Source organism: Pleurodeles waltl, chromosome 5, assembly GCF_031143425.1.
Source record: "Pleurodeles waltl isolate 20211129_DDA chromosome 5, aPleWal1.hap1.20221129, whole genome shotgun sequence".
Taxonomy (NCBI): Eukaryota; Metazoa; Chordata; class Amphibia; order Caudata; family Salamandridae; genus Pleurodeles; species Pleurodeles waltl.
In genome coordinates this window covers 747,434,613-747,455,200 of record NC_090444.1, presented here as the reverse complement: position 1 = coordinate 747,455,200, position 20,588 = coordinate 747,434,613, and the positions used below count along the sequence as shown (strand labels likewise).

At 41.6% G+C, this 20,588-nt stretch overlaps 1 protein-coding gene across 1 annotated transcript in view; it reads left to right on the top strand.

Annotated features, from left to right (window-relative positions):
• LOC138296005 (two pore calcium channel protein 1-like) overlaps nt 1-20,588 on the top strand; it is a 538,306-nt gene that overhangs the window by 428,750 nt on the left and 88,968 nt on the right. The window contains exons 13-15 of the mRNA XM_069234709.1: nt 10,007-10,094; nt 15,268-15,337; nt 19,850-20,069. Of these exons, the coding sequence (XP_069090810.1) occupies nt 10,007-10,094; nt 15,268-15,337; nt 19,850-20,069 (378 nt within the window). The remainder of the gene's footprint in view (nt 1-10,006; nt 10,095-15,267; nt 15,338-19,849; nt 20,070-20,588) is intronic.

Sequence of the window (20,588 nt, the reverse complement as noted above, 5' to 3'; positions counted from 1 at the left end):
CACATAAATTTGGTTTGGTTGTAGCAGTCCTGCCTGTTCCATGATGTATCCCAGATTGGGGTCTAATCTCATCATCTTGTGTTAGAGCTGTTCATTCCAGAGAATAGGCTGTTCATATGTTATTTTCTCTCTCTCTCTCTCTCTCACCTGCTACCTTCCTTGTTATTCCATACCTGCTGTATCTGCATCTTCTAGGTAGATCTTCTCTTTAGCAGGATTTTTCCAGTATTACTCAGTCTTCCTACTTGGCACACATAAAACGTTCTGTTGCTGTAGGTAGTTTGATGTCCAGAAGGGAAGGGAAAAATGCAACAGTTTTTACTGGGGCTTCAGAATGTTATGTTAAGTAGACTTGTAAGGTGTGGCTAATCAACCATGGAATAACAAAATGAACTAAGCACATGAAAACTGGGAATTTTAAAATGGAAGCGTTGTTTTTTCTGACAACATAGTGCTATTAAATTATTTTGAAAATAATTTTTAGGAAACATAGGTTAATGAAATCTGAAAAGGTAGCCAGAGAATGTGTTTAATGTAATCCCCTAATTGATTCAGGAAAGATACGTTCCCTCGGTCAAGAATGGTACTGTACAGCTTTTCTTATCATCTGTCTGCACAAGAAGGGACAGCACTGGATTTCCAGTCATCTTTCTGCACAGGATGTGACACCACTCAATTTCCCATTGCCCATCTGCACAGGAAGTAACATCAATGGTTCCCCTAAAACTATTTTACAAGAAGAATCCAGGCAAGAAGGCTTCATTTTCCATTATCCATCTTCGCAGGTAGTGACATTACTGCATTTCCCACCACCTTTCTGCACAGGAAGTGACATCACTGGTCTCTCACCAAAACAGTCATTAAAAGTAGAAGCCATGTTAGAGGTCTTCGTTTTCCATAACCCATCTAGAAAAGTAGTGAAACCACTGCACTTGGCATCTGCCTGCACAAGAAGTAACATCACTTGATTTCCATCATCCATCTATACAGGAAGTGACATCACTGTGCCCTGCCAAAACTGTCTTTAAAACAAGAAACCAAACAAGATGATTTCATTTCTCATCATCAATCTGCCTAGGATGTCATCACTTCTGCCTTCTTACAACTTCATTCAACTCTTAATTGATCAACTTTGGTGTCCCATGATAGGGTGGACACAGAAAAGAGCATTGCCTTTTTGGGCCTGTTAGGGCTTTGAACCAGGATCCCTCTTGCACTGAAATTTATAAGGTAGGATAAAATCAAGTGCATCGCCCAGCTCAGCAAACCACCATCCCCACAATCACACCCAGACATAAATGACCCAGACACTTATATAGCATTCATACAATAAATACTTCCAACATTGTACACATCCCACTAACGACATCGCTCCCTCAAACTACAAAATACACATTACAGCTTATGTTCATCAATGCTCTCTCTGCAGTTCTCCATGCAACAAATATTGAGCTATCAAACCTCATCACCTCTCACAAGTTTGAAGTCGTCTTCATCACATAAACATGATTCATGCCCACATCTTCACACATAAATATCCTACTTTCCATAGGCTGGAGTATTAATCATTGGGACTGTGGATATAAGACTGGAGAAGGCCTCGTTTTCCATAAGTCCACCTAGTCCTGCACCCTAGGCAATCAAGTAACACCCAGCTCCATGGAGCTGCTGACATTTCATTTCCCAATCTCTGCAACCAAGGCTGCCACCTTCCCTCTTTTCTACAGGTCCCCAGGGCAGAACAAGGACTTCATTGATGAATTGTCAGATTTTCTCATCCATCCGACATCCTCTTTTGGGTGACTTCAATCTCCCAGACATTACCTGCTCAAAAAACAAGAGACACCCTTTTAAACCTCATCAAAACACTCAATGTGGCACAACATGTCACACAACCAACACACTGCAAAGGCTACAACGTCAAGCTTGTCTTTTCAACATCACCAACAATCCAATGCAAGCCACCCATGCTATCTGACTTGAATAAACACTTTGCCATTCCTATCTTCATTCTTAGCATTCTACCAACAAAGCAAAACCAAAACAAAAGAGAAAACCAAACCTCCATAGCCTTCAAAGTCTTCTCCGTAGACAACCTAATGCTTGAACTCATCTCTCAACTTATCAACTCCATGTCCAAACCATCACGCTTCTGAACAACTTCACCAATTTTTTAAACTATTTGAACACCTATGCTCAAATTACACACAAAGGCGTGGGAAAGATGCTAACACCCTGGTGGTTTAAAGTACTTGCTGACATAAACAATCCATCCACAGACAGGAAACAAAATGGAAGAAAATCAGAACTCCTAAGGAACTCTTGTTACTGAAGTCCCTCAGCCCAAAATGCAGACTGCTCATCACATTAGTCAAAGCAAAGCACTATATCCACACCATTAATGAAACGCACCAGCAGAAGCAGAATGCTATTAAAGACAATCAAGCACTGCATCAGTCTTCTACTGGACCCACCTATTTCTTGCTTCACAGAAAAGGACAATTCCATCTTCATCTTCATCCATGAAAAATTACAGGCGATCTGACAATACACCAACAACATAAAGCCTGCGTCACTTATTCTCACCAATTATGGTAGAATCCTGCATTTGTCAGCCTTCAAGACCCTTCTCTCTCATATCTTGCTGTCATACTTAACTCCCTCAAAGCAACTTCTTATGAGGATGATGTCATACAGTTGTCATTCATCAGTGCCCTTTCTGGAAAAGCTGTGGAACCCCCTACGTATCTTTGTTGATGCCTACCTTACTCAAGGAATCTTCGCAGAAGTCCTCTGTAGAGAAGTACCCTCTTTTTGGCATGTTACCCCCAATTTATGCATGATGTCAGTGTGTTTGACTGTGTCACTGGGATCCTGCTAACCAGGACCCCAGTGCATATGCTCTCTCTCCTCTAAATGGTATCACTGCATACTGGTAACCCAGTATTTCATCCCAAATTGGCATACTAGTCACCCCTTATAAGTCCCTCTTATATGGTACTTAGGTACCCATGGCCTTGGGGTTCCAGAGGATCCCTGTGGGCTGCAGCATTACTTTTGCCACCCATAGGGAGCCCATGCAAAGGTTTCTACAGGACTGCCATTGCAGCCTGTGTGGAATGGTGCATGCACCATTTCACAGCCATTTACACTGCACCAGGTCACTTATAAGTCACCCATATACCAGGCCTTCCAACCCTGAAGGCTGGGTGCAGAGCACCTGTGTGTGAGGTCACCCTTGCACCAGCAGAGGTGCCCTCACATCGTCCAGCACCATTTTCCCAGACTTCGTGAGTGCGCAGCGCCATTTTACGTGTGCACTATACATGGGTCACTAGCTATGTACAGCTTTACAATGGTAACTCAGAATATGGCCATGTTTGGTATCAAACATGTTGGAATCATACCCCAAGGCTTTTGCAAGCATTGGTTGTATGATTCCATGCACTTTGGAGGCTCCTTAGATGACCCCCAGTACTGCCATTACAGCCTTCTGAGATTTACCAGGCAGCCCCAGCTGCTGCCACCTCACAGACAGGTTTCTGCCCTCCTGCTGCTTGATCAGCTCAAGCCCAGGAAGGCAGAACAAAGGATTTCCTTTGGAAAAGGAATGTTACACCCTCTCCCCTTGGAAATAGGTGTTACAGGCATGGGTGGGGTATCCTCCCAGAGCCTCTGGAAATGCTTTGCAGGGCACAGATGGTGCCCTTTTTGCATAATCCACTTGACACCGGTTCAGGGACCCCCCAGTCCCTGCTCTGGCGTGAAACTGAACAAAGGAAAGGGGAGTGACCTCTCCCCTGTCCATCACCACTCGAGGGGTGGTGCTCAGAGCTCCTATAGAGTGTCTCTGGGTTTTGCTATCTTCGATTTCAAGTTGGCAGGGCACTCTGGGAGCATCCCCAGCAGGTGATGTCAAAGCCCTCCCCTGATAGGTGCTTACCTGTTAGCTGACCAATACCCCTTTCATGGCTATTTAAGGTCTCTCTCCTGGGTGCTTCCTGAGATTCGGATTGCAAGACTCCATCAGGAGTCCTCTGCATCCTTTACTTCACCTTCTTACCAAAGAAACTGCATCTGGACCCTCCAGGAACTCTACAACTGCAACAAAGAAGCAAAGATGACTTCTGCAACATTGTATCTTCAGCTCCTGCCAGCAACTGCAATTGTTTCCTGGTCGTGCATCTTCAGGGGACAGCCAGTCTTCAGCCTGCACCAGAAGAACAAAGGAATCTCCCTTGAAGTGGAGAAGTCACTACCCTGCTAAAGCAGGCACCCCTCTGCAGCGATGACCGGTGGCTTGGGTCCCCTGTCCTGAAGAAGCACATGGATCCAGCAACACGGGTGGTGGACTGAAATGATCCGGATGGTCCTGAAGTCCAGCTGTCCAACTTTGGTGGAGGTAAGAGCTTGCCTCCCCAGGCAAGACAGTACCCCCGTGCACTGCATGTTTTGCATTTGCCAAGGCTTGTTGGCATCCTTCTACAAAGTTCTTTGTGCGCCGTGCAGCTCTGGCCTCCAGCGCTCCTTCCTGCAACCCACAGCCTCCTACATGGTTCTCCGGTGGCTGGGGATCCCTTTGTGTAGTGCTGCATGGGACTCCTTTTGCACCTTTTTCGTCCCCGTGCTTTGGGACTCCTGTGTGCGATGCCAGGTCTTCTGAGGGCGCTCTGAGTTGCTGCCAGCCTCCTCTGTCTCCCCGTAGAGGCTATGAGGTCCCTTCTGGTCCTGGGCAGTGCCATTTTCCGCTAACCGCAAGCTTTACGTGTGCCAAGGCTTTTTGGCGGAATCCAGCTACACAAACCAGACTGCAGTCATCCATCTGGCATGGGACATTATCTGCACAAACCCGGAACCCGCATCCATCTTCTTGGGTGCGGTACTGACTGTTTTTCCCCGGTGGTTCTTCTTTTGCACCGTCATCCGGGTTAGCAGGGGCTCCTGTTCTCCCTGGACTCTTCAGTGCTTCTTGGACTTGGTCCCCTTCTTCCATAGGTCTTCAGGTCCAGGAATCCATTGCTGGTGTCTTGCAGTCTCCTCCAGTTCTTGCAAAATCTTCTATCACATGTTCTTGTGTGTTCTAGGAAAGTTGCTGTGATTTACTCCTGCTTTTCTGGGCTCTGGGGTGGGTTCTATTACTTACCTTTGGTGTTTTCTTACACTCCCAGTACCCCTCTACCCACTACACTTACCTAGGTTGGAAACAGACTTTCACATTCCACTATTTTAGTATATAGTTTGTGTTCACCCTAGGCCCATTTCTAAATATTGTGATTTTCCCTATTTGCACTTTTTTCTAATTGTTTTTACAGCTATTTCTGCATTCTAGTGTATATATTGTGTATATTACTGACCTTCTAAGGGAGTATAGTCACTAAGGTATTTTTGGCATTTGTGTCACCAAAATAAAATACCTTTATTTTTGTAACACTGAGTATTTTCTTTCATGTGTGTGAGTACTGTGTGACTACAGTGGTATTGCATGAGCTTTGCATGTCTCCTAGTTAGGCCTTGGCGGCTCATCCACACTACCCCTAGGGAGCCTTGCTTCTAGACACTGACTACATTTAACTAATAAGAGATAACTGGACCTGGTATAAGATGTAAGTACCTTAATTACCCTCTACAAACCAGGCCAGCCTCCTACATTCTCAAGACAAGCCAGATCTTCCAACTCCTAAAGAAACCTATACTAGACACTGATGACCTTGCCAACTACCGGTTCATCAGTCACCTACCATTCATTAGCTAGATCACTGAAAAAGCTGTCTGTGTTCAACTGCAAGACCACATCAATAACAATCATCACCTGTACGACAACCAGTCTGGCTTCATATCATCCGTCAGGGCAGAGACCACAACCGTATACATTGTAGACAATGCCTTCTTAACCACAAGTTAAGATGACCCCTTCCTCCTGATATTGCTGGAGTTTAAAGCCGCCTTTGACACAGTTACCCCTCCCACCCTCATACGCACTCTGTAGTCTTGAATGGGATTCCATGGCAATGTCCTTCTCTGGTTCTCCTTTTACTTTTCCAAACGACACCAATTTGTTCACGTGGGCACATCCAGGTTATCGCTATCACTTGTGGAGTCCAGCAGGACTCTGTAGTATCTCCTGTAATCTTCAGGCTATAAATAGAGACAGTTGTCATTCTGCTCACAGATAACTGCAACAAGATTCACCAATTTTCTGATAATACCCAACTCTTCTTGAAAGTCTCCTCTGCTTCAGATATCCAGCAGCTCAAATAGTATTTGCACATCATCCAAACTGTGATGTCCAGCATCAATTTGAAGCCCAACCTAGTAAAAACTAAATTCATGTTATTTGCAAAGAACAATAAGTTCAGTACAAACTTGACTCAATAGCATGAACCATGATGGATTGAAACCGCAAATTTCAACTAATCTCAAGTCATTTAAATTCACCCTGGACAGCAACCTCACCCTCAAGGAACACATTGTTGAAAAAAACAAAGCTGGTCTAGTACTATTCCCCCTCTTCTTAAGGAAGCCAAACCATTTCCTCATGAAAGCCATTTTGGATGACTTGCTTTTTAATCACTCATATTCTTGCATTTGGACTGTGGCAATGTCCTACTCCATGACTCCCAGACTCGATACTGGCACCCCTTAAGGGCATCCTACTCTCTGAAACATGTCTCATCCGGAGTTTGAAGAAATATGAACGCATCTCCCCCAACCTGATGAAACTCCACTGGCTTCCATTTCTAGCCTGCACCATCTTCAAAAACAGCTGCATCCTTTAAAAAACTATCACAACCAGCACCCCTGTTGATCTTACAGATAGGCTCACCATCTCCAGTAGATGCCGGCACACTCACAGTGAGGACACCATCAAACTGAGACTAGGAAGTGTAAAAAAAGAAGAAAAAAAACAAGACAGCTGGCCTTTTCCATCTACTCAGCTAGGATCTGGAATAACATCCCTGTGACTACCAGTGCTACCCTAATGGATGGGTGACTCCTTTGTAAATGGCGAAGGAGCGTCCCCCCCCCCCCGACTAAGCCAGCAGCTGAAAAATAAAACAATAGTTTACTTTAGTTTTAGTTTTCATCTGCTGGCTCAGCCAGCAGCATGTGCAAGGAGGGTCGTGCTGGGTCAAATGAAGGAGAGGGGAGTGGTGCACCTAAGTGCACATGTGTGTTTGGCCGGACGTCCTAGGCGTACCAGTCATTGAGTTGTCTGGCGACCTTTGGAAACAATGGTTTGGATATTAAAATGTAGAACCTATTGTTAATGGAAGCCCTTGTTCTGGGAAAGGCTAGTCACTATTGGGGAGTTTTTGCTGTACTGTTTAATAATAATAATCTTGATTTTTATAGTATGCCCGGTGGTCAGTAACTGATGAAATAGTCTTAAAACCATTTCTACATCTAAATGAACAAAGTATATCTGCTAAATTGATGTTTTCAATTGGCTTGTCAGTTGCTCAATGCACGTTAGATGCAAGCTTTATGCTGCACATAGCACGTGAGCAACCATTATGAGGCATGTGTAAATGAGGAGTGGGATACCGCAAGCACCTTGTATTTATGATACTGGGGTACCAGTATTTTGGGGTTGCAACATTAACAGGGGATTCCAAGTGATCTACCTATAAACTCCCATCCAGTGGGGAATATCATGCAGAAATCAATTATAAAGAGCCATTTTCCCCTTGTATCGCGTAGTTGCAGAGATATTTTCGAGGACAAAGGCCTCCAGGTTTAATCAGGGGTTTTGGTCCCCAGAAATCAATGTTGAATTAACCACATGGGGTAGCACTGTGTGCGTCTTAATAACATTTTGGGGGAAATGACGTTTCTGCCTACAAGGGCATAAGTATGCCACTTATAATGAAGGCTTGGGTGGCCAACTACATAGGTATTTCATGAAGATATTTATTATGTGTAACAATGTAACTGGGAGGGTAGGTTTCATTAAATCCTTGTATTTTTATAAAATTGCTACAATGCAGTATCAGGAGGTTTTGAGTGTAATACCTTAATCAGTGGTTCCCAACCTCTTGACTTCTGTGGACCCCCACTTTATCATTACTAGAACCCATGCACCTCCACTGAATTATTATTGTAATCCGGGGACCCCCCATTGAGTCATTACTGAAAGTTGGGAACGTAATCTGTTAGTATTCTTTAATTTTCTAAGCAGTCGGGGGACCCCCTGAGGAGTCTTCGTAGACCCCCAGAGGTCCCTGACCACATGTTGGGAACCTCTGCCTCACAGTGATTCAAACTGTGTGAATTTATTAATTCAATAGTAAAGGTTTTGGAAACGCTGTTATCTATTTCACTCTCTATACATCCATCCCCAAGATGTAGTCTTTGGTAAGGAGTACAGAAAACAATGAGGTTTTTGAAAGAGGAGCTACTAACATGCCGCTACAGTTTCTGGAAGCACTCTTCCTCTGTCAATGTGCAAGTTAGGCCCGCGGCTCGTTTAATATTTTCCTGGTACAGCTGATAACTGCCTATAAAAACTGTTACTGTTTCTTTTTCACTCTCCATCATAATACATCGTTTTAAGAGGGTCAGGGGACCAGGAATGTATGGCCTCACCTTTGTATTGCAACTTCTGCACGTCCCGTGTATCTGCCTAAGATCATGTTCCATTTTAGTGATTTTTATTTAGTCATAGTTCTGTTGCCTCTCCAAATACACTTACTGTTGTTGACTTCATTCATTTATTTTGTTGCATCCTGAAATACATGTTTCTGTTCATAACGTGTTTCAGTTTTTTGAGGCACTATTTAATTTTACAGTGCATTTTTTAATTCATTTCAAATTGCTCAGTAATGTGTTGTTATTGAATTCTCCTCACAGAGTTTATTTCCTTTTGGTGTACATGCATTGTTTGGGCTTGAATGCAAACCCTTGCTCTCGGCCCCCTAGGTTATGTGGTCATAGCTCTGAGGATGTTTAGGTAACATATCTGAGGGTATTTGTACACATGAGGCACTTACACTAAGTGCTTAGCTCCATCAGTGTATTAAAGCTATAAATTCTGTGCCCTGAGATTATTTAGTGTATCACATCTACTAACAGCATTTTTGGACGCAGTCCTCTAAGTGCTCAAGGAACTAAGGATGTTTTATAGTATAGAGAGAGAGAGAGACACACTCTCTCTCTCTCTCTCTCTCTCTCTATCTCTCTCTCTCTCTCTCTCTCTCTCAGAGCAGAGAGCATTGGAGCATGAATAGAGGCCACGGGCATTCTGATTTCCCATGTATAAAACCGACCCTCTCCATTGCAACATATTAGGAGGTATTTAGACTTTATGTACATTCTGTATCACAAATGAAATCACTGGCAGACCGTTTTGATTATAGAATATTGGGAAACGTAGTAGGAATATGCTAGAACAGTGGTTCCCAACCTTTTGATTTCTGTGGACCCCCACTTTAAACATTAATGGAACCCAGGGACCCCCACTGAATCATCATGGGAATCCGGTGACCCCCGTCTGAGTCATTACTGGAAGCTGGGGACCTAATTTGTCAATATTTGTTAATATTTTTTAATTTTCTAGCCTCTTTCGGACCCCCTGAGAAGGCTTCGCGGACCCCCAGGGTCCCCGGACCACAGGTTGGGAACCACTGTGCTAGAATATTTCTACACAGGTATTGCCTATTTTATATATGAGCATAGCAAAGTATCAGTGACCATTATCATTTAATTCTGTCACTATATACATACCTCAGGAAGCTGCATTCATGATGCAGGTCTCGGGTGTTTCTTCTGACACGGGCATCAGGCTCCTTAGGAGCGGGCACTAGAGTAGAGCTAGAATGATCAAATGCAGCAAGGATTTCCATAATTTTGGAAACAAGCAATGGGGAAAAAATCACATTCCTTTCTTGTTTCTTATGATATGGATATTGTTTTTGGATTGCCAGTTATCTTGCCATCCCAAATTTTTAATTCACTAGTATACTTCCTAATACTAAACATGTGTTTTATTTTTACTTTCACATTTTAGCAAGTCCATATAGTAGTCAGCAAGTTTTAGATATTGTTTTCATTCTACGAGTACTCCGACTCATTAGGATCATTGACAGCATCCAAAGGTGAGTGTACAACTCATGATGTACTGATCTTTCATTTCTGTCTTTCTCCTCAAGCTCCCCAATCTCCTCTGTCTGAATGTGCAGGCTATTTTAAAATATTTATTTTTATATTTTTATTGAGCTCTACAGCTTCACTATTCTAAGACCTTCTCTCTGTAATTCTCCCATCTTACAACCTGAGACGGGCTAAAGTTTCTTTATAAATCTCAATTGAAAGAATATATTTTGAATGTTTGTTTTATTTGTAGCAAAACGGATGAAGATTTTTTTAAGCATTTACATGTTATTGCAAGTAAAATTGGAAGCTCTTATTGTGCCTTGAAGGAGAGCTTTACAGGTGTTAACAGCTTTTGCGGTTTTCAATGATCTTAGTATTGTACTTCAATCTTATGAGCACCACTTGGTTTCCAGTGATAAATCATATTTTTATTGCATAAAAAACTAATTGATCAAAATGACTGGCCACAAGGCGATTTTAAAGCAGCGGTAGGCACCAATACATCTGTGCCATATACTACATTCTCTTCTTCTAAGGTAAACCATTTTATTACCTTACCATAAATTGAAGACAATCCTTTATTTAAAACGTACATATCATCTAGTCAATGTAGTGTTTTATTGCATATTAGCAAACAGATAATTCATATATGTTGCTGTTCACAGGTCAGTGATTATCACACAGCCTGCCAGCATGTATTTTTTAATTTTAAAACATTGGGAAATCAGGCAATATGGAATGCAACCTGTGATCATTCACAGCAAGCCTTTAGGTGGTGCCTCTCACTTTATCATAATAAAGTTTTCCTTTAGCCAAGTTTCATTTGCCTCTCCCAGGCCACATAACCTTTTTTTCTGCCCAATCACAATTCCTGTTCTGTTATCTTGGTTTTGGAATGTCTCTGTAGAAGGCCAGGAAACAGTGTTATTTTTCAGGATGGAAGGTGCAGATTGTAACTTCACCACAATTATCCAACAAGATCCTCATGAGCTCGCTCTTAATGACCATATCAGCATCGTGTTTGCCATCCAAAGATAGCTGCGTCCTGGGCATTCCTGTTTAATGTATTTATGGTCTAACATTAATTGCTGAAGTATGCATTATTGCTTTATCATTATCCAAATGAAAGGTTCTCACATTATGATCATTCAAATAAATGTGTTGAATATTCACTTGGAAATAACCTTGGAAATTATTTCTGTGAATATTTAAGTTATTGATTAAGACCAGGAGATGAGACTCAGATTGTGAAACATGATGGATTTGTTTTGTTATGTCAACATTTAAATACACTACTCTACTACTGCATGGGATGTTACTAACCACAATCGAGGATCATTCAACTTAATTTGTTATAAACTCTTCATGCCTTCCTCTATCTTTGCATTTTATACTTAACAGATCTGGGAGGGCAGTGTAAATCAAGAAGCATTATGAGCACTAGGCCACTGCTTATTTGATCGTGTGTAGCATATTTGGTTCTTTTGGGCTGCATTCCTACTCTGGGCAGCAGGTCATCGTTCTCTGTGCCTTTATGTAGTGGAATGCACACCCTTCTCCCATTTCATTTGAGCCTAAAATAATATGAGCAGCATTAGCAACTTAAACTAATTTAGTCAGGTTACATCTCTCAAATTGCAGCTGCAAATTGTGGTTCACAAGTAGTGTCCTCAGAAAGCAGGCATGAATTTTGTAAATGATTTCTGCCTGCTTGCAGTAGTATAGAATGGCAGTGATGACCCCTTCATCAATTCTAAGCATTGCAGTTAATTCACCCTTATTAACCTTGTCTCTAATTGCACTTTGTCTTTTATTGTATGCAATTACAATCCTACTCCGCATATCAGGAATTTGTTAACTTAAAATCCTAAAACATTTAAAAAAATGTAAATGGAATGTGCAAGTGTAATCAGAATTGTCATCCATGCCCGTGCTGTGTAGAGCAGTGAATTCCACCAGCTGACATCAGCAGTATGCCAAGTGCCGTAAGACACATGTAAGTGGGCCTGGGCACTTTTTAATGTGACATGAGTCCTTAGCAAATCACTTTATGAGATTTTGTGTAGTTTGTGGAATTTCTATTCCATTTTTATTTTCCTGTGTTTTCTGATGGATACTTCTAACCACGGATTGTATCTTGATAATTCTCCCAGAAATTACTTATGTGCACCATTCTGTGGCAACATGTGTCTCTGCAGTGACCTTGCACTAGGATGCGACACAGATCAGATGAATGTAGGTGCCACCCCTGCATGCTGATGCCAGTTCCTTTCATACTGTGCCATTTGATTTGGATCCTGAGGCCAACTATTTTGGCTTTCTGATAACTCCTACAAGACTGCCTGCGGGTTGGAGACCGTCCCAGATACTGAGATAGACTCGCAAAGTTGCCCACCAAAAAACACCTGCTTCGCAGTTGTATTGTTGAAAGCAGCGAACGTATTAGATTTGCAACTGCCTACTAATTCTAATTTACTAACTGAAATACTCTAGCCAGGGTCAGCTTCTTTGGAGCCTCTGTCGGCATTTATTGAGGCACTCACAGATGTCTTCATTGCAACCTGCTCAATACCATGCTCGGCCACTCCACTCAGTTGGCCTGTGGCCAGATGACAGCAGACCCTGATCTCCTACCAAGACACTCTATGAATTTATACACTGTAGTACAGGTGTTGATGACAAAGTAAGCCCCAATGCTTTTCTTTCTAATCCCCCAGACAGAGAGTCTAGGCATATTGATGCTTTTGGAAAGGAGCTGTTTCCTTCGCCAATAAGGCCTTATGCTCTTTGAATGCCATTTGAACTCTAAGAGGGGTACACCTACATTGTGGGACATAGCTGCAAGATTTGGTGGCTGTTCCAAAAGATCTGAGGGCATCCCAGAGGATCTCAGGACATCACTTGTCCAGATTATTCAGGATGAACAGAATGCTGTATAATATGTATTGCAAGCTGGCATTAATGCATGAGCACCAGCGTAGTGCTTAAATGGCACACTTAGCTCAGAGCAACTGAATTCTACTTGACATGCCATTTGATGGCTCTTGGCTGTTCGTGAAGAAGGATAATTGAGTGATAGAGTGATTTAAAGATACTTGTTCAAAACCATTATATCTGGGATTATTGGAACTAAGCTTCCAATTGCACAAAGAAAGTTTAGAGGCTATTCAAGATGTTTACTATAATGGCAACAGCAACATGCTGTGTGGGTGCAGCTACCACCTCAGCATTTCACAGCAGGGGATGCTGTGGTGATTGAAGCCATGCACACAGCAGAGGTAGTGATCTTCTACCTCCTGCACTAGTGCAGCAGCTCCCCAGGCCACTTTGATTCACCCTCTAAGACCTACAGCCAGACATTAGGAGGAGGAATCCAATATTTTTACCCAGGAGGAAAGACTGGTGGGTTTTACATATTGTTCAAAGGAGCTATGCCCCTACTTCAATTTCATCTCCTCCTAATATTCCCTGCACCAGGACATACTTCTACAGACCAAGCCTCAATGTTAATGCAGAATGTCAACCTCCTACTGTCAAGATGTGCCAACAAACGAGTACCAGGCTCAGAGAGAGGAGAGGGATGGTATTCTTGCTACTTCTTATCTCCAAAGAAGGACTGTGGCCCCTTGAGGTGGCTAGATTAATAGCAGCTTTTAATGGTGAACCTCCTGTTAGGGTCCCTGAACGAGTTGAACAGGAGTCAATTGATAGACCACAAGTAGGGGCATCATCTGATGATGGTGAGATCTATTCACAAAGTATTAAAACTAGTGTACACCGGAGTTTCTTTAAGGAAAGTTATTGGGAGATGCATTCTGACTGCGATGGGACACAGTCCTCCTGTACATGCTGCCAGCATTCCCTCTCCCACCACATTAGGCAAACCATGCCTTGTTCATTCAAATAGCAGTGGACTGGTCCAAGAGAGTATGGTATGCAGAGTGTGTTTGGTCCCCAAACTGGCTACCTCTGCATAACAACTTCATACTGCATTAACAAGGGGAGGTCCTACAGCTATATCTCCTAAACCTTCACCTTCATTCAAGGAAATTGAGCAGTGACAGCTGCAGACCGTGGTAGTGAATGCCACCCTTGTAGCTACACACCCTTTAAGGTAACCTGTTTATGCAGGACTTTGTAAGATGTTTGCAGCCCAGTGGACCATCCAGCATTTTGATCCACCACAGACCAAGCTTTCTTGTTTGCTGTTGTTTGTGTTTTCACTGGCCCAGCAAGACCGTACAGTGGGAACAGACAGAAGTTACATATTGGCTTTTTGTATTTGCCACATCAACCTTCCTTTTTCAAATCACCAGTTATGGTGTGTGTCCTAAAAGGCCTAACTAACATGTTTCCTCCAAAACCCTTGGTCATGCCACATTGGGTTCTCAATTTGGCCCTAGTGTTCCTCATGTGCATACCATTTGATTATATGCATAGTTGCTACTTATGTCTAATAATTAAAAAAGTCTATCACATCGCAAACACTTCTGCTCTTTGTCTTTTGGAGCAAGAAGGAGACCTTGCTGGGACAATTCTCTAGATCCAGTCTGGCACTTGGGATAGTTTAAAGATGAGGAATATATGGGTAGATAGAGTATTTACCAGAATAAGCTATACCCAAGATAAGTAATTTATTCGTTTAGTGCAGTTGTCGCTTGAGAGATACTAGATCAAGCAGAAAATGTTTCTGCAAGCTGTGAAACCAGTTGTGTTTCACCACTGCTTGTGCTATGCTTGCAACATTCAGAATGTGGCTTTGGGAACTGTATGAAAAATACATTGAACAGATATATATTATTACTTTTCGATGCAAAGGTACACCTCACATGCTATTTTTTCGTAGGTGGCTGCCCATATTTCCCATAATACACAAACGTTTTTGGTAACTTAGGTTATGCCTACAAAGAACCCCCCTCTGCACATAAGATATGTTTCTGTCATTATGAAGTATGAATTTGGTGTTTTAATTTAGTTATGTTGCAAACAAATTCATTGGACAGTGGTGAAAATCTCGACATGCTGGAATCAACTTAGGATATTAAAGTACAAAACTGCTTCCCAATATCTCAGAGTGTAATTCATCTCTAATTTAAATCTTCCTGCGCTGATGATCCAGTGGTTTAAGGTTTTTTGGAATTAAACATTGCACTCAATATTCCCCCTTTATTTCAGATTTCGAGTGATTATGAATACATTAATTAATATTGTGCCTACAATGGTGACATTTGGTGGCCTTATTTTGGTAAGTTCTATTTCTATGTTTTCTAATGTGTGCTAATAAAGACTGATAAAATAGTAGTGACAGAGACACACCTTAACTCTAAACGGCGTAGTGAAAAAGTAGAGGAGAGACTATGATCGAATTTATAGTCGGGAGGGTGGCGGAGAGGTCCGCCAGGTCAGCAAAGGCTTTGGCCTCTCCTTCCTTGGAGGCGGGCCATCCTATTGTCTACTTAGTACTATATTAAAAATGTACTGCTTTTTTGGGAATATTAAAAATTAGACACAAACATGGTTTGCAATGCAAACAACTCTATCACAAAAATAATTGATTTGAACAAGATTTTGAATATTTAAAAAGCAAATACATATACTCATGAGCCTGCTTCATGTAAAGTTTTTTGTGGTCTAATCTGAGGTACATCTGGAAAAAACATTTTACACATGCACTAGTTCCCATAAAGAATTAGCAAATTGGTAAAATGCAGGTCTCAGTCAAGGGCTGTGAAAACACCATAAGACCTCGGCAACAGTCTCACTCAGCAAGCTTTCTTTGGGGGCAGAGAGGTGGGTTTTGTGGCAGGGAGGGGGCTCAAGTGCCTCTTAGGTACTTCTCAGCACAAGGCTGCACCCCCTCAAACTCCTACCCCCTCCTTACAGTGAATTCAGTTTCAGTGGGCTGTTCTGGACAGGCACCTTCGACATCAGAATGCCCAACCAATATGCCTAGGTGGCTCAGGTAAGCTCTGCATGCACACCCACTGCTCCGATGTAAAGTAATTGCCAACCTTAATTTGCAGGTGCAGCCACACTTTCATAACCATAGTTTCATGAATAAGTACTTTTAAATATAATGCTCCTTGATATGTTATTTTCATATTGTTTATTTGTTTGTCATTCTTTTGTGTAGGCTGCGTTGGCTGTGTTTAAAGTTCTGCATGCAAACTAATAAAATATATTTATGAAAAAATATAATGCTCCTTCATCCCCCTGTATCTTCTATACTGACAAGTGTGCCGAGAGAGTTTTCTAAGTATTCAAATATCTATATATTATATGTACAAAATATATACGCTTTTAAATGAATAATAATTAGAACCAGTTCAGCCTTAAGCAGTACTAGATGCAGATGTCTGACTTAATGGAGCTATTGTTGCACCAGTGAAATTGACTTCTTTTTTCTTATATCTACTTTTCGGAGTAAACATACATTTCAGAATTATTGGGATGTGTTATTTGCCTGAATTAAAATGAATACAGACTTATTAGTAACACACACATAGCTTTGCATTTACTTCTCCTTAGAGAAGAAAGCATTTAGAACCAGTTCAGCATTAAACTCTAGCTGTCTGCCCTGCTTTCACTTTGGGTAATTCTTCCAAACATGTATAAGTACCAGGCATCTTTAGACTTCTAAGCATTTAGTTGAGATTTAATTTGTATGTGAATTACTCATTTGCATACTTTAGAACTGTACTTGTTCATTCAACATATTCATCCTGTTTTATGTCAATCATTGTATTTTACTTTCTGTATTGTGCTGTACGCTATTCACTATGTTTCACAATGTGGCACTCTTTGTGCCTGCGATTATAGTAATTTCTCCAAACATACAGTGGTAATGACAGTGACAGCATTTTGGCCAAAGGGTGACTTAACAGGATGGATTAAACCCAGATATTTGTGACTGGGAGTGAATGTTTGCATTGTTCAGCATTCCGTCCATCATCTGTTCGTTTAGCTTTTAACAGGCTGTGATGTCACTTTGTTTTACTACCCATGGTTGATCATTTATGCCTACTACTACTTCTATTAAAAGGGGGTGCTCATCTTCTTCCTAAAAAGCATTGCTTTTTTCCCACATATTTAGGGTGAGTTCTCTAGGGTGAATGTTTGCATTGTTCAGCATTCCGTCCATTATCTGTTCTTTTTGCGCTTGTCGCCCAAGTGGAAAGGGTATGCCCAGACGTGGGCCCATGCTCACTGTGCCACTGGATTCAAGCTAGCCTGGCTGATGAGAACTGATACCCCAAAACCGTTCAGAGGATGCTTGTTTCTGGTCGAGGGAGGACCTGGCTTGGCAGTTCGGGTTGGACTGTTCCCATGAGGAACAGGGTCAAGACTGATTTGCATATGGCTGGGTTCAAACTAGGGTGGCATAGTGGGCAAAAAACGATGGATTAAACCCAGATCTTTGTGACTGGGGGTGAATGTTTGCATTGTTCAGCATTCCATCCGTCATCTGTTCTTTTAGCCTTTAACAGGCTGTGATGTCACTTTGTTCTACTACCTATGGTTGATCATTTATGCTTACTACTACTTCTGTTAAAAGGGTGTGCTCATCTTCTTCTTCTTCTTCTTCCCAAAAAGCATAATTTTTTTCCCACATATTTAGGGTGAGTTCTCCATCAGAACTTTCCTATAGGGTGGCTAAGCTAGTGAAACCGAAGTGCGGTTCGCACCTCTGACAAAATGTTTGTTTATAATTGCTGTGTCAAGCCATGGAATAGTGTTGATTAGCAAATAACTTTTTTGTGTGTACAAAATGAATGAATGAAACAATTACTTACTGGTAATCTTTATTACCCTGAATCATATTTCTCCCATACCAACCCTCACATATGTGAGAAGCTTGCCTCCTACACAGGCCTTTAGTTACATACAATCAAAAAGAACGGCAGTCCTCTCGCTATCTCGACAGATCAACTCATAAGTACAGCTCCTAAGTCCCCTGCCACCTCTTGTATGTAGTAAGTTATGATCTATAACCTTTGGAGATGTCTCTCAAGGGAGGGGGGGATAAACTACACTAACATAGGGATGACTCTGATTCAGGGTAATGAAGATTACAGGTAAGTAATTGATTAATTACCCATCATCCATCTTCACCGGTCCAGTACTAACATGTGGGAATCTACTAAGCACAATCATTTGCACCAACACCATCATAGATGCTAATGAGCAAATTTAATTGGGATATACAACAATTATTCCATTGTTGTATCAATTACCACTCTTTGGAAGACTAGGTAAAGTCCAGTTGGTAATAGCTAATAAATGTCTGAGGGCTTCACCATGTGCCTGTCCTGCTGTTCTCAATCAAAAAAGAACCACCTGCCTCTTCTCAAGAAGCTGAAATCTCTCTTGTTGTTCACCACTGGACTTCCAGAGGGGGTTCTACATTAGCTGAACCATACGTTGGGAAATTGCCCCTTTCACCCATCTACTAAAGGTATCTTACCGATGTTGGCTAACCCAAATGACACAAACACACTTTAGAAAGCCAAACGAATTTTGTCTTCTCTAAATATATGCGCAAACCTCTTCTTACGTCCAGAGATGAAGGAATCGTAGATCCTGAAGGAGATTTTAAAACTGAAAGGACTATATCCTGGGAAGATTTATTTTGGAATTTACTTAAGGAATGAACTTGGAATCCTTCCTTAAAATAACACTGTCGGGGAAATCTTAAGTACGGATAAAGTATCAGTAAGGCGGAAAGTTCTCCTAAACCTTTGGTAGATGCAGTAGCAAAACGAAAATCTATTTATGATCACAACCACTGTAAACTAGCTTTTTCCATAGGCTCAAATGGAAGCCCATGGAGACTCTTAAGTACCACATACAAATCCCATGTTTGCACCACATTGTGAATATCCGGCTTCATGAGTCTAAAACTCATGAGGAGGGTGACTTAGTAAGAGCGTGGCAGTAGAAAACTCCTCAGATGGCCCTAAAATGCACTAATCGCAGCACACTGAGTAGTTAGTGTAGCTGGAACTAGCTGTTTTAAGAATCCATCCTTCAAAAATTCTTGAATTTCAACATGACTTCTGGAATTAAGGTTTGCCAATTTCTCAACACCAGAACTAGAAATGCCCTTCTAAGTTTTTCATACGATTTCAAACCAGACTTCTTCCTAAACTCGTCGATGTCTTTAGCCACAACGTTGTTGAGTTACAGCCAGAGGTGCTGAATTTGGACCTGGGCAACCAGGTTTGAGTTTCGATGTCGGCTCAGCATCCTGTGGTTCTCGGCAAAACACCTAATCTCACTGTGCCTAAAAAAAATAGTGTGATCTTGTGTAATCTAATTCGTGTTCATATAGGGCTCTCCAATACCTTTAGGTCCAGTTCATGGTGAAACAGAAAAACCAAAAAAAAAACTGTTTCACAAACCTACTTTTCAATTTCTATGCCGTTAGGGTCAGCCATTTGAGAACCTGGAACACGAGGGTGGGAAACTGAGGGGAAAGATACCATAGGTTTTTAAAGCTGGGGAATTTCAGATGGCGGTAAAGTTTTTGTGTATGAAGGACTGGTTCTATATTGCTTCGTGTTTTTTTTAGGTTCTTGAATTAACTTTTTCACCAGAACTTTCCCAGAACGTTGTCTGTGAGTAAAGAATGCATTGCATGTAAGTGTGATCAAAACAATTTCCATAACCTTTCAATGTTTGCAAACAATGGATTTATCTAAACTTGTTGTTTCTTGCTACTGATGCACACACAAATTGAAAGCTTTTTCTCCTGCAGGCAATATATTATGTTTTTGCTATAACTGGGATGGAAGCTTTCAAAGGAAAAATCAGTTTTTTTGAAGAGAACTCGAAGGATCCTCAAGCTGAATATTGCGGTAACCCAGCTTTACAGGGCTCTGCATTCGCCAAAAGTAAATACTGCAGAAACAACTTCAATGACTTGGGATCTGCTTTTATTGTTCTGTTGGAGCTAACTGTTGTCAACCAGTGGCATGATATCCTTTAAAACAGGTATTTTTAGGATTGCTTAAGGTTGTTCAGAAATATTAATTCTTAGCGTAGTGTTTTGTGTGTCGGATGAAGGTAGCAGTGTTCTGTTACCGAACTTGCATCATGGTTGCTGTTAATAATTGCGACCAGTATGTTTTGACTAGTGTTGATTTTTGTTAACCATCCTATGTATTAATAGGCCAGTTGCAAAAATTCCCATGCAGGGTGGGTGGCAATCCAACATACCTCATGAATATACATGAAGTAGGTTGCAAATTGTGACTTTGTCCGATTCTATGTCATCTCTGGGATGGTGGCCTGCTGGGACCGACAGATCAATATGTCTGGGATTCCATATGAAAAAAAATAACTTTTTTTCAAAATGCAGCCCGTTTTCATAAAGGAAGCAGGCCTTTTTTTTTTTTTTTTAAACAAAAAAGTTTACTTTATTTAAATAGTTTGTTTGAAAGTTGGCAGTGGTCCCGTGGACTCCTGCCTACTTCCCAACACTTTTTTAAACATTT